This window comes from Microplitis mediator, chromosome 1 (genome assembly GCF_029852145.1).
Source record: "Microplitis mediator isolate UGA2020A chromosome 1, iyMicMedi2.1, whole genome shotgun sequence".
NCBI lineage: Eukaryota > Metazoa > Arthropoda > Insecta > Hymenoptera > Braconidae > Microplitis > Microplitis mediator.
Genome location: NC_079969.1, coordinates 18319086 through 18335036, shown reverse-complemented (window position 1 = coordinate 18335036; position 15951 = coordinate 18319086). Strand labels below are relative to the sequence as shown.

Sequence of the window (15951 nt, the reverse complement as noted above, 5' to 3'; positions counted from 1 at the left end):
TATAAATGTAAATCACCAGTATCTAATGGGTGTCCAGTAATTATTAGGTATAGATGGAGTTGCTTAAAAAATAAATTTCATCTCACCAGTATCTGATAGTTGTCTATCCACTATTAGTTACAGATAGCACTACATAAAACATATATGGATCATCAAATTGTAGTCGATTCCAACGAGCAGTAGCAGCCTAGTGGATAACACACGAGACTCATCATCCCAAGGATCCGGGTTCAACTCCCGTCACCGCCCAACTGGACATCACGGTTAATTCGATGATAAACTCATAAAAAAATTAATCTAAATACAAATTGTAAAGCCAGTGTAAAAAAAAACAAAAAAAATTTTTTTTTTTTTTCAATTTTCGACTCATTATGAACTCATATTTTTTAGCTAGCCACTAGCTATTTTTCTTATCTTGTCATTAACGCATATTTCTAAGGCAGTGATTAGCTATTTATAATTGCACACTCACTACCTCATTGTTTTAACCTAGCTATTAGATATGTTTGAATCTATCCACTGGCTTGTTCTAATCATTCAGCCATCGGCTAAGATGGCGTTACATAGTGAGGTTATGACTGGCCAATTCTATTAGGCAGTGATGAGGTATGACTCAAATCTGTTAGCTACGGGCTGGCCACCTATGAGTTTCAATTCTACTCGGGCAATGATGTTCAATAATTAACTCAAAAATGCGTATTTACGTGATACGTTGTATCTATATCGTGTAAGTATATCCTGATACAAGCGAACATGACGATTTTTAGGCAATCACTTCCAATGATTTATATGAAGAAGAACATATTAGTTTTGAGTAATTTTGTTCAGTAATTATTATGTTATTCAATGAAAAAAGCAGATATTGATTTAAGATTTATTATTCCGTCGACGATATCTCTCGAACAGGTTATCTGATAAGGACGTTCTTGGCAGCAATCGAATTCTAGAGCTGATTAGATTTTGGAATTGATCGATTCGATAGTTTCCGAAATATTCACGAAAAACGAAAAAAAAACGATTTTTTCCATTCTTTCGTCGACGATATCCCTCGAACGGATTATCCGATTGAAACGGTTGAGGTGGTAATCGGCGCGTTTTATTGAGTCCTAGAGCTGATAAAATTTTGTGAATGATTGGGTCAGTCGTTTCGACGATGTTTGCAAAAAACCGTTTTCTACTATTTCTTACATCGACGATATCTTTCGAACGTATTAGCACTCGATTCTTTCAAAATTTTAACGAAAAAAATTCAAAATAATGCTCAATTATATTTACAAAAGTAATTTTGGGATCGTTATAATAGATTTAAAAAAAAAAATATTTTTTTTTTAATTTTAGAAGTACCTCGTTTTGCCTACCGCCGCCACCCCTTTCTCTTACATATTTATATAAATATATATATATTACATAATGTGATAATTCTGAATTTAATGTTTTTAAACTTTTATTTTGTCAAATAGCAATTCAAATTAAATCGTCTTTACTCAAGGAAAAGTTCAAAGGTTTTACCATTAATTCAAAAATATAAATGATTATAAATCGATGAATTTAATTAATTTTTAAATTTTATGTCCATTAAACAATCGATAGTTGAATTATTCAAATCTATTTTTTAACATATAATTGTAATTTAATACTATGAAATATGGCTCATAAGAATTCATGAGTAATCATAAATACAGCCACGAATTTTCCTAAACCACAAGTGACCAATAGACGAGCGGAGCAGCTACGATTCTTCAATAACAAAAGTTAAGCAGCATCGAGGTTGGACATTAATAAGATGGGTGACCCATCCCGGAAAAAGAATCATTTTATGAAACTTTATAAAATTATATAAAATTTTACAAAATTTTATAAAACTTTATACTGAAAATGGCCTGGTAAAATTTTATGAAATTTAACAAACTCTATAAATTTTTATAAAACTTTATTAAATTTTATTAAACTTTATAAAAATTTGATAAAATTTTACCAGACCATTTTCAGTATAAAATTTTATAAAATGTTTTTATAAAACTTTGTAAAATTTTATAAAAACATTTTTTCCCGGGCGAGACGAAAAATTAAAAATAGTTGATTCTATAAAAAACAAAAATTCGAGCAAAAATAAAAGTCCTCGATTAATTATTTACAAGAATAAATTTGAAATAATGTCGACTATAAGTATAAGTGATTTTGTAAGCAAAGAATCCCTAACTATTTTTGATAAATTTAATTTATCGTGCAAGTTTTTAGAAAATGATCTGGAATCCTGGGAAACGGATGAAGAATATATAACTTGCCGCGAAGCATTCAAACAATTACGTATTGTTAACGAAACCGCCGAACGATGCGTTGCACTCAATGAAAAATTTAACGATTTTGGTACACATGACGAAGATCAGAAACAATATTTACTATTAGTAGTTCAAGAATGTAGGAAATAATTTCCAACGTGTGCCAAAAAGCTTTATTCGACAACAAAATGTTAATATGTATTTAGCAAACTTAGTAATTACTCAAAATATTTTATTAACATATTATTTACAAATATTCTAAATTTTATCACATTTCAAATATTTTAATTAGTAACGTAACTTTCTAAATATTTTGACTACACTGTTTTTGTTTTTTGATTACTCCATTTGTTATTTTTGTTTTTATAACAAGTCAACAATCAAAAAAAATATAAATGAAGCTTATAATAAACGAAAATATGACAATTATCAATCGAAAAGTTGAATTTAAATATCATTATTATCAATTTTTTATCTATTTTTTACATTTTCAATTATAAAAATTGCTGTAACTCATAAACTATCGGTCGGAGCAACTTAGGTGTAAGGACCTTCTTTGAAGAGGATGAAATTTCCTTCAAAAATATTTATTTTTTGTTTCCCTATACTTAGCGAAGCGTCCTAGAAAATGAAAAAATCACGACTTTCGTAAAAAAATTTAGTTTGATAGCTCTTACTGGTGAACCAGCATGAGCTACATTAAGTCCAAGATCAATTTTAAATGGGAAAAAATCAAATTGAAATGGCAAGTACTCAGCATTGGAATTAAGAGCTCATATTTGGTGAGAATTTTTTTTTTTCGATGTAGATTGAGATTTTGCTTGAAGACCTAAGAAAAAAAAACTTTTGCGAAAATGAATCACCCTAATATATATATATATATATATTAGAGTGTTTCAAAAAATCGACTTTTTTTTTTTTTTTTGAAGAACATTGAAAAATCGACAGAGTATCTCTAGACAAAGACCCTGTTAAAATATGAGACCTTAATATTAATATTTAAAGGTGGCGATTCACGATTTTCTATTTTCCATTGAAATAACATGGGAAAAAAAAAATTTTAATTTTGAAATTTTATACCTCGGCGATGGGTTATTGAACAGATAAGTTCAGGATATATTTTTGTAGGAAATTGAACGCTCTACAAAAAAAGTTTCTTATCATTTTTTGATAAATCCATCTGTTCAAAAGTTATTGGAGCTCGAAGTGAAGTTTATTTCGAAGTGGAGTAAATTTCGAGATCTTTTGACTTTTCCGGCGAAACTATCGGACTTATCATGAAAAGTTATGAAATCTTTTTTGTAGATAATTTTATTTTTTACAAATTATCATTGATGAATTTTTTTCAAATTCTGCATTTTTTTCTAGTTATTTCCATTTTAATGCCAAGCTCCTAAAAAAGTAGTGTCCTGATCGATTTTAAGAGCTTGGCATAAAAATGTAAATAACTAGAAAAAAATGCAGAATTTGAAAAAAATTTATGAATGATAATTTGTAGGAAATAAAATTGTCTACAAAAAAGATCTCACGACATTTTATGATAAGTCCGATAATTTCGCCGGAAAAGTAAAAAGATCTCGAAATTTACTCAAACTTGACTTCGAGGTCCAATAACTTTTGAACAGGTGGATTTATCAAAAAATTATAAGAGACTTCTTTTGTAGAGCGTTCAATTTCCTACCAAAATATATCCTGAACTTATCTGTTCAATAACCCATCGCCGAGGTATAAAATTCCAAAATTAAAATTTTTTTTTTCTCATGATATTTAAATGGAAAATAGAAAATCATGAATCGCCACCTTTAAATATTAATATTAAGGTCTCATATTTTAACAGGGTCTTTGTCTAGAGATACTCTGTCGATTTTTCAATGTTCTTAAAAAAAAAAAAAAAAAAGTCGATTTTTTGAAACACTCTAATATATATATATATATATATATATATATATATATATATATATATATATATATATATATACATATATATATGTATGTATAGATATATACATGTATATATAGATATATATATACCTTTTTTTTTCTGAACAAAATTTATTTTCAAATAAAAGTCATTATTAAAAAATTAAAAAGATAACAGTTAAAAAGTTAAAAATAAGACTAAATTGGAAGGATTTTTTAAAAAGATAAATTACTAATTAAAAATGATTAAAGTTATACAACAAGTTTATATTTGTTAAGATACAGAAAGACGAGTAAATAAATAGAGTATAATAATTATGTAATAACAATATCAATAGTAGCTATCTTAAAAATATTTCCTGTCGTGTTCAAAATCTTTAGCAAGGTAGTAATTGATACCTTCCACGGTTTGTTTTTGTATATATAAATGCAAAGTCCCGGTCCAAATCCACTCAAACGAAGCATACCGCAGAGTTTGTTCAGTGATTTTTCTGAAGTTTTGTTATCTTACTATAAATTTCAAGTATGAAAAACTTTGTGGTGATAGTGATTCTGGCTGTATATTTTACTGTAAGTACATCATTTGCATATTTAAAATATTTTTTTTGCCGATAATTTTTTTTTTTTTTTTCAAGCTATATCAATGAATATGAATTTAATATTACAGACAACAACTGAGTCATTACAAGAGATAATGAACGCAGTTCAAAAAGCTCGTCTAGAAGATAAAGCACCCTGTTTGCATCTGCTCTCAAATGGTAAGAGAGTATAGATATATTCATCTTAATTTTCTAATTTTTTTTTCTCATCATTCGTTTAGAAACACTCAGTATATTGAAAACAAGAAGACACCTTGACAATCCAGAAACTCGGTGTTTCAAAGCATGTGTGATGGAACGTCTAGGATATGTAAGTAATAAGACTACTGTGGCTATATATGACTTATTTTATTTAGCGCATGCCTGATAATCGCGCCTTATCATGTCTGTAAAGCAAACTTTAAATGGTCGTTTACCAATCAACTGTCTAATTTGTCAAAAAGCAAATGGTTTCCTGTAGTCTTCAATAGCGTTGATTATCGAAGCCACACACATACACATTTGAATCCAAAATGACATTTCTCCAAAATCATTCTCGACCGTTCTCAAAAACAAACTTTACTATTGTCACAGGAGAAAATAATCTCGACACTAAATATATTTGCGATGAGTAATACAATCAATCTAACAACTTCCATGATCGTGTCTATCTATAAATACGTTGATTATTTCTTATTAATTAAAATAAAATAAAATAAGTGGTGAGAGCAGTCAAGAACTATTACCATATACCGATATTTCAGTTTTTTTCAAGGCTTGTACAAGTCTGCTCTCAAGTTTGATAGTTGCTAGTGTCACATATCGGTCTTGCTCCAGATTTTTTAGTTAGATTTGAATTGCAAGTTTTATTCTCGCGATACACAAGAATTTTGGTTAAGTTATTATTATAGGGAAGAATTGGCGCCAGAAGCATGTTGAATCTACTGTGCGCATGGCTTGCTTAAGACCTGCTCAAGTTAAAATTGGTGGGGCAAGGAATAGTATGGAGAGTCTCGCGCGTCTTGAGCAGATCTTGAGCAAGCCATGCACAAGTATTTCCTGCAAGTTTCCTGGACAAGAAATTCGACAGAAACTTTTGGCTGCATTTTGTTAGAAATATTTTTAATATTCTTGCCTACCCTATGTAAAAAAAATTTGTTCTAAAAAGATTCCAAAAAAGTTCGACATCTGGAGCTTCTAGACTTGAGACAGATTTGAACTTCAAGTGGGAACTTTTTTTGAACTTTTGTAATTTTGATAGTAAAAAAAATTTATTTAGAATTTTATATGAGCGAATTTTGAGTCCAAATAGAACTTTTTTGGAAGACATCTCTCAAAATCTCTTTTTACCACATTGTACCGTCGTTCCAAAAAAAGTTCCCATTAGAAACCAATAGCCCCATAAAAATCAATAAACATTGATAAAAAATTCCAAATCAAAGTTGTTTGAACTTTTTCGAAACCAGGATAAAATTTAGTAAAATTACGTTTCGAGAAATATATATCAGAAAACATTTTTTTTTTTACCCAAATTTCGCTCATAAAATCCTTCATAAACTTTTTTTTTTAGTGTCAAAATTACAAAAGTTCAAAAAAAGTTTCACTCGAAGTTATAATCCGTCTCAAGTTTAGAAGTTTCACATGTTGAACTTTTTCAAATCCTTTTGTAACGCATTTTTACACGGGACAATACCATGAGCAAATCATGCACAATTTTTAAGTCAGTTTCTTGCTACACTATCTTGCGCAAGGCACATATAAAGAAGGAGACACTAATAACTATGGGCATTGTACAAGGTTCTTATATAAGAGCATTTGCTAAAGTACGTGTTACTTGGGTACAACCCCATCTGATTTAGGACTTACTATGCTGATATAATAATTTGCAAAAATCCGACATTTGCTAAATAAAGTATAGTGTATAGCGAGTGGGCTAAGTCATTATCCGTCAAACACAATGTTTTTAGCACTCGTCTTGAGTCCACCCTAAGCACTCGGTGACGCTCGTGCGTGTACACCTTCGACTCACGCTAAAAACATTGTGCTACCCGTGTAAAGACTCATCTAGCCTACTCGCCATGCAATATACTATCAGGAGACACGGTAGTGTCTTGCGCCTAGTACACGTTCAAACATTATATATTATATGAATAGTAATTTGGATTTACGATCTATTACTGTAATTATTTTTTTTTTATACTGTAGAAATCTAATTTATTGTAGCTCAAAGACGAGAAAATCTTTATCGATGAATATGAAAAACTCATTGATTCCAATTTGAAGAGAATAAAAGAACTTAGCATGAAAGTTGCGCGAGCATGTGTTAATGAAGGTAAAAGAAAACCAGTTTACTTTTTTCTCTATGAATCATACTAAATATTTAACTGTATAATTTTATTTTATTTCAAAGCTGAAAAAAGTGAAAATAAGTGTGAGATAGCACATAATTATAGTAGGTGCATTTTTCATCAGACAAGGAAGCATTACAATCAAACTGCCGAGGAAAACGATGAAAATCAGAACCAACATTTATAAATATGAAAAAGTTTTTGATTCATAATTACTTTTCTTTACGGTTTATCTGCTTCATAATTAACAGTTTAAAAATAAACATTTTGTTTCTTATTATTATAAAATTGTAGTAAGGGTATAAAGGTTGATCTTTGATCAAAAATATACATCTTTTAATTTAATTCAATAATTTCTGATAATATCCTGATATTTACCGCACATTCTACTCCTGCTTGATTTTTTTTTCTGATCCACTGTCATTAAATCTCATCTACAGTTTGAATAGTATAATAAATTTATATCAGCTACTTATTTTAAGACACTATAAATTTTGATCAACATGGCAATGGAATATATCATTATAATTGTGCTCTATATATGTGCACGGAGAAAACGAGTCTCAAAAATATTTTTATATTTAATATGTTTTAGTACGAAATACTAATGCAAATCAATGAGTGTATACTTTTACCATCTATTACTAAATGTATAGTAAAAATCACGAAATGGTAATTAATAGTATACTTCCCGATGAAAAAAGATTTTGTCTAATCACATATATGAATATATATGTTCATATACATGATCACATGTGATTATATATAATCATATATGAAGTTATACATACTCATGCACGGAGAAAAAAATATTGTTCTGAGAAGTATACTGTATGGTTACAGTAACAATACGAAAAAGTTATCTACTAGATTGTTACTGCAACGATCTACTGTATCGTTCTGACAACAATACGGTAGATAGCTTTGAGACCTATACTATATCGTTCTGAGCCCTATCTGACGTGACGTGTGTTGCAAATGATGTGAGACGTTTAAATATCTTTATCATTAATAAATAAATGATAAATAAATAATTTTGGTTAAATAAAATAATTTATTTATTAAGCATCTGCTAGCAACAATTATACCCGATACACAAAATAGAAAAAGGATGTTCAAATAGGTTAGGTGGTGCCGTGTGAGGTGGCGACTATGGAAAGTCGTATAGGGCTCACAGCTATCTGATAGATAGTTACAGGAAAGATACGGTATTGTTACCATAAGTATACATATTGTTGTGGTAACGATCTACGAGTTGCTATACTTTAGATCGTTCGAGGAACAATATTTTTTTTTCCGTGTGCATGATTATATATGGGGTCATATATAATTATATATAATTATATATGACCCCATACATAATTAGATCTGATCATACCTGGCTGTTATAAGCCCATATATAAGTCTATATATGATCAGATCTGATTATATGTAAGTCTATATATAATTAGATCTGATCAGATCTGATTATATTTGAGTCTGTGTATAATTAGATATGATCGTAACTGGCTGTTTTAACTCCATATATAATCATATATAAGTCTATGTATGATCAGGTCTGATCATATATGAGTCTATATATAATTGGATATGATCAATATTTTAATTGACCAATCATATGTGAGAACTGGAATTCAAAAAAAAAATTTGAAAAGAATAAATATTAAGTTTGGCAACGACGCAATTGTTAACTTCAAGTCATACATAAATTTTTTATTTCAAAAAGTTCGAATTCTGCAAAAATTTGAAGAACGAAAACAAAACACGCAATCGCGACCTCAAATATATATATTCTTATCATACATTTTTCACATTTACTTACTGAGAATTGTGAATCATAATGATGCTTTCATCATTACAGTCAGGACCATGGACAATTAAAGCACAATAATGTTTTTGGGGCATTCCAAGCTAAATCGATTAATTATGAAACCAACCCCTTCTGATTTCGCGGATAACTTTTTTTTATTTTCTATCTCACTAAAGGCGTTTCTCATAATTTTAATAAATTATCTTACCCACTCAAAAAAAAAAAAAAAAAATACGAATTTTTGGAAAGAAGTTTTCTTTTATTTTCAAAATTCCATTACTTTTGCAAAAATAGACTCATTGGAACGATAAAATTCAAAACTAAAAATAAAATTAAATTAAAGTCTGAAAATAAGACCAAGTTATCGGCATAACTCAATACAAAAAATAAGACAGAATTGAAGCCTTATAGGAAGTCAAAATTCAAGACAGAATAAGATGAAACTCAAGACCAGAAATAAAACAAAATTTAAGCTTTATAAGAAGTCAAAATCAAAGACAAAATTCGAGGTTGAGAATAAGACAAATTTCGAGACCAGAAATAAGAAAAAAATCAGAACTTAAAATAAGACGAAATTCAAGACAAAAAGTAAGACAATATTCATGACAAAAAGTAAGACAGAATTCAAGACAGAAAGTAAGACAATTGTCTTGAATTCTGTCTTACTTTTTGTCTTGAACTCCGTCTGACTTTGTGTCTCGAATATTGTCTTACTTTTTGTTTTGAATTTCGTCGTACTTTTTGTCGTGAATTTTGTTTTATTTTTGTCTTGAATTTTTTCGTACTTTTTGTCTTGAATTTATTTTACTTTTTGTTTTAAATGTTGTCTTACTTTTTGTAACACGTTGTCTTACTTTTTAAAACACGTTAGTGTTTTCTGCAACTTAAGCGCTTAGAAGTAAAACGGTATCAACGTTTAAACAATCGCATAAATCATTACAAATGTTTTAAAGGTTCGCGTAATACACTTAAGTGTTTAATCCGAAAACGTTTTATCCGTTTAAAAAAAAAACACTTCTACCTGTTTTATTATAAAGCGCTTACTGTTACTTTAAACGTTTAAAAAAACATGAAGTGTTTGAAATTAAAACAGATATTCCGGAATTAAACACTTTTTCAGAAAAAACGTTTAATCTGAAAAACATGAATATTATAAAACGCTTAAATTTCTTAAACAGTTTAAAAAAATTCTATCAATTTTGTCAATCGACAAATGATACAAATAACAATTTCAAAATATAAAAGTGTAATAATTTTCAAATACATTTATGCATTACGATATAGATGTATCAAAACGTATTTTTTTGTATTGAAAATAAAATTCTACAAATGATTGAACTCGGTTCATATCATCCAATGAATTCTAAACGATCATAATTTATTAATGAAATAAATGTTAGATTTTTCATTTTAAACGACGATAGAGATATTCTTGAACTAATACATTTTTTATATCTTCAAAGTTAAGTTTCTGTGTATCAACGTATTTTCTCTGATGACATTTTTTTTGTAATTAATAAGGAATAGTATTTTAAAATAAACATATGATGAACCGAAAAAAATAGCCCGGATAAAAATGCTTAGATATGATCATTAGGGTGGGCCAAAAAAAGTGACTATTTTTTTTTCTTTTGTTACAGTGAAAATATTGTTTGAGATGATGAAAAAAAAATTCTATTAAAATTTGAGCTCTTAATATTAACATTAAGAGGTGCCTATTTGCAATTCTCCATTTCCCATAAATGAGTCCATAGCATATTCTTGTAGATAATTTAACGTTATACAAAAAAGGTCTCTTATCATTTTTTGATAAATCCATCCATTCGAAAATTATCGGAGCTGGAAGTCAAATCTACAATAAATGTCTAAATCTTTTTATTTTTCCAGCAAAACTATCAAACTTATCAAAAAATGTCAGAGGATCTCTTTTATAGACAATTTTATTTCCTACAAATTAGTTGAAATAAAGTTCATTCAAATTCGGCATTGTTTTCTAGTTATTTTCATTTTAATCTTAGGCCATATATTACTAAATGTACTATCATATATGTTAATGTATGTCCTGTTTAAACATATTGATTGAAAAGAATTAAAAGTGATGAAATTCGAATTCTTTTCAATAATTTCAATTTTTTTGTTTGTATATATAGATATACAGTTTGCATGGAGTGACCGCTTCTCAATTTTTTTCAATCAATATTTTTAATCAGGGTGATCGGCATCTTTACGATGCGCGCGCACAGGGGTTACTCGAAAACTAAATGTTGAAGTTGCTACATACACAACACGTGTTTTAAAAGTGCGAATTGTATATGTGCTTAGTAATTATATTCAGTATACTGAATCACTATATTGATTGAAATTGAATATTTTGATAAATATTATTTACTACTTATTTGTAAATATTAGTGAAGAAAATTGTGCTTACATACTTTTTAAGTGTTCCAATATAATTGAGGTTAACTATCCGTATGTATTATTTATTGATATAAATTATTATATTATTATTCAATCTAATTTATACTAAATATTATGAAATTATTAATTTTAAATATTTATGATTGATTATTTAATATTTAAAAAATGAATCAATAAATTTAACACAAAATTTGTGATAAAAATTACAATCGAATATTAAATTAAAATAATAAATATTTAAAGTTAATAATCTAATCATACACTGGTCACAGAAATCAAGGGATAAAAAAAAAATCCGAAATTTTTAGGTGATTTTCAACAAGCAGTAACTCAGTGAAAAATGGTCGTATAAGAAAATTAAAAAAGCAAATTGTAGCCTCAAGTTTCTAGTTTTCAGATCTGGACCTCAAAATTTATTATCATGTACGGTTCCGGAGTAATCATAAGAAAACCAACGAAAAAAAAATTTTCAAAATTTTTGCTGGTCTTTCAATACCTCTATGGGCGACAATAAATTTTTTTGAATAATCCGACTGTCTGACTTTTCTAGGAAATTTTATGCCTTTTAATTTGGTGGCCTTAAAAAGTCTCTACGACGATTTGGCGCCGAGTTATCATTGATCAAAGCAAAAAAGTCCATTTTGGCTTTGATAATCAATAACTCCGGATGGATTGGTCGTACAGAGAATGGAAGCAGGGTTTTGAAAACTGGAAAACATTCTCTATAAGGCAAAATTAGTGGCATTTGATAAAAAAATTTTTTTTAAAGCGATATTGTTTGGTAAAAAACAGGTCAAAATTCACAAATTTAAGGATATTCGGAAATCTTGCTATAACTTTGGATATAACGGATGAACAAAGGATATCTTCGACTTTTTTCCAATCTCAAAGGGTCTTGAAAAAACCCTGAAAATTTCAAATCGCTGCGATTTTTCTTTCTTAGTGCCCCGAAGCTTTAAATTTATCGATTTTGTCAAAAATCACCATAATTGGTAGTTTCTCGGTTTTTGTTCATTTTTTCGATTTGAAAATGTTTTTTTTTACCATTCATCTTCATTTCTTCGATCAAAAAGATTGATTATCGAAAAAAATTGAAAAAAAAAAAATTTTGAAAAATTTAATAGTTAATAATATAACTGCTGCCCTTTTAATTACTTTATTTTCTACTAAGTCTGGTCCGGGTGCTTTCTTATTTTTGAGGGTCCTTAATGTTTAAATAATTAATAATAATTAGATAAAGGATGAGAGGATCTGGTGAGTGTGAATTGGTCATAAAGAAATAATTTTATTTAACGCACAATCTAATGGTAAATAATCACAATAAATCCTTTATTTACACTATATACATTCACTGAGATGTATTATCATGAGAAAAGCAATAATTCATTGTCTTTAGTATTTATTTTATTTAAATGGCACTCGCGTTCAACACGTGGCCAAGATGGTGACTTGGCGGTAACAATGCCGGTACACGAGGTGAGACTAATGAAATTGAGAATGCACTGAGATTAATAATAAGAGCAAAAATAATATAGCTTATAATTACTTTGAATTATTATCAACAAAATGCACTGATTTATTTAATGAGAATGCAATGGATTTATTAATAACTAAGAGATTTTAGAAAAGCACGATGCGTGTGCAATGAATAGAAATGAGATAGCCATGTTTAATTTTTTTGCTATTTGAGTCGCTAAACTGTTGGTTGTGCCTGTAGGAGAGAAAGTTTAGATCAGTGTGGCTGCTACCTGTGAAACAGAAAAGCGTGATTAGTGATTTGGAGAGGGAAGGATAGGGTTAAGTTTTGTTTGGGGGCTGATACTTTGACGAATTTCCCCTGAAAAATTTTATACGTTTTGGTTTCGCAATTTTTTCGATGAACAAAAATTTTTGCAGGGCCTGGGCCTATTGGAGGTGGTATCAGTCCACTGTTGACATATAATAGCTTTTGACTATCATTGCATTCAAAAAAATCGATTAAAGTGAAAGAAATGGCCCTGGGTCCAAGGACCACAAGGCAATTCATCCATTTATAATTATCAATCATTTAAAATCGATTAAAGTAAAAAATTTCGCTTCATGTTGCAGAACATGAAGCTAGTTAATCACTTATATGTTCAAAATCGATTGAAGTGAAAAGCCCGCTTCCCCGAGGGAGGCATACCGCCAGATTGAAGTTGAGACGGCGTCTTCCCCCTTTGTTGCCGCTCAGTGGTGACGTGGCAGCATGGATGCAGTAACGAATTTTCCCATTGGCTTAAAAGCGCGCCAACAGGAAATAGCCAGCCGCCAATTTTTGTGATTGGCCCGTTGGTAGCGGGTTCTCATGCCGTCTTGACACGGTCATGAGCAAGAAATTGTATGTGTCGGGCCCAAATAGCGAGTGACCTGGCACTATTCTGACATTCAAGTCAGTAGCGAGTTCGGCTACTCCCGATCGTAGCGGAAATGCTCGAAACTTTTCGAATTGCCTAAGCTCGTGACTGAACACTCATTTTAATATTTCTTTTACTTTAAAGCTTATTGTCCACTTTTTTCCTGAATAAACGTCGAATTGAGACTGATTTATTAAGAATCGGTGTTTACGATTTATTTACTCTGAAAAGTATAAAAAAGAGTGACATAAATCATTATGAATGCATTATTTGCTTCCGTGCTACAAATGGACAAAAAAACTTTAAATTAATAAAATAACGTAGAAGGGAGGGGGGGGGGTGCAAAATGGACCCGCTAAAATTTTGGATGCTTCGAAATATTTGGGAGCAAAATGGGCTTCCCATTATTTTTGTTTAGTTTAAATGATTTATGGACAAAAAACCGTTGCAAAGTGTTTAAGATTGTGGTTTGCTTTTAACACGTCTAAATAAAAAAAATTTCTGAACTCAAATTTTTTAAATTAATTTTTTTTTTAAAAGCTTAATGCTATCTGAGCTTATGCCATAGTCCGTTCAATGTATCAGTATATAAAATATTAAAATAATGAATCGCTAATTCATTAATTAGCGTTTTTACAATACCTACACTGAAAGATTAAATTCTTGCCCTGTGTAAACGGAAGAAGACGTTCTTTTCTTTTACGAGAGAACAATTGAGAAACAACAGTGCATGCGCCATTCTTCCCACAAAATGGAGGCAAAACTTTAAGCTTGCAGATCTGGTGAAAAATCGTTTACGCAGTAAAATATTGTGTATTTGTGTCGAAAACGGTTTGTGTTAAAAATTGTAGTGTGTTAAACTAACACAAAGTTTGTGTCACTCCATTTTTGAACTGAAAAAATGTGTTATACACTCTTTATTAACACATTTTGTGTGTTACTGGGAAATTAACACAAAGTTTGTGTCAAAATCTCCATCAATATAACATTAACTTTGTGTTAACAGTGCGTCGGTTCTTTACTTTACGCGGCAACCGTTTTCACAACGTTTTCACAACGTAAGCGTCATCATTGGCATCTATTTTGTTGGTGTTTCGAGTGTTAATGATAAAGTTATTGAATCAAAAAATTTACAATAAAGTGAGTTTATAATACGAACACAAAAATTGATATAATCAACGGTGAGTTATTATTTATTTATTATTGAAATTTCTGAATACCGTAGATAACCTTTCGTTCTTCTCGGATAACCTTAAAATTTGTTTTTATGAAATTAAGTACTCTTAATAGCAGATATTGAAAAAATATTCTCTGTAAAATTTATGATTATTATAAATAAAAATTTCTGAATTTTTTAACTGCTAGTTATTGATTTATTTTTTTTTTTTATACCAAGTATGCAATATTTCAACTTATTTTGACGTAAGTTTTATTTTTTTTAGATGAGTGGTAATTCATCTAACATTGAAAAATTTGATGTCAATCGAAATTAAAAAGTGACTGTCATGTTTATTCTGGAGTGGAATAATACTAAAGTTTGGGTCAAACTAAATTTGCCTGTTACGTTTAACGACTTTGTTTTAAGCGGTTAATCTTCATTTTCAGAAACTTTCAAATTTCAATTTCAATTGTCTTTTATTATAAAGTTATTGATCATTGCAGCTCACAAGGTATTCCCGAACTTGAATAATTTGGATTTGTTCTTTGTCGATTCAAACGACGCTAGACTAGATGCGACCCTCGTCGACTACGTTCTTGCCAAAACGTATCTCACATAAAATTATTCATTGACAAATTTCAATGGAGTAGATGAAGCTGTTGAATTTGAATTGTCAATAACACCTCATTCGTTGCCAGTGGTAGAAATTGCTGGTACGTCTTCAAGTAATGACAGTATTTCTAACTTAATTGGAGAAGAATTTCAAAGCATTCCTGGTAAAAAACCTAAACAAGAATCCGATCAACTACCTATAATTATAACTAATTATTTCTTATAATCTTATGTAAAATATAATAAATATTATTGAATAATGAAGACAATTATATTTTTCAATTTGCTGCTTCATTTTCTAAAACCTATAAATTGTTTTTTGGTTTAATTATTTAAAATTTTACCTACAATTATATACATTCGGTAACTGTTGATTCATTAAAATTTAGATAATGAAAAAAAAAAGAAATTTTAATAAATATTATTAACTGCAGTTGAGGAAATAAAAAAAA

At 29.2% G+C, this 15951-nt stretch overlaps 1 protein-coding gene across 1 annotated transcript; it reads left to right on the top strand.

Annotated features, from left to right (window-relative positions):
• The first annotated feature begins 4610 nt into the window (after positions 1-4610).
• On the top strand, positions 4611-7455 carry LOC130667522 (uncharacterized). The gene is made up of 5 exons (XM_057469154.1): positions 4611-4769; positions 4867-4957; positions 5020-5108; positions 7001-7109; positions 7188-7455. Exons 1-5 carry the CDS (start codon positions 4725-4727, stop codon positions 7310-7312), a joined length of 459 nt encoding a protein of 152 aa, XP_057325137.1. The 5' UTR covers positions 4611-4724; the 3' UTR covers positions 7313-7455.
• The last annotated feature ends 8496 nt before the right edge of the window (positions 7456-15951 follow it).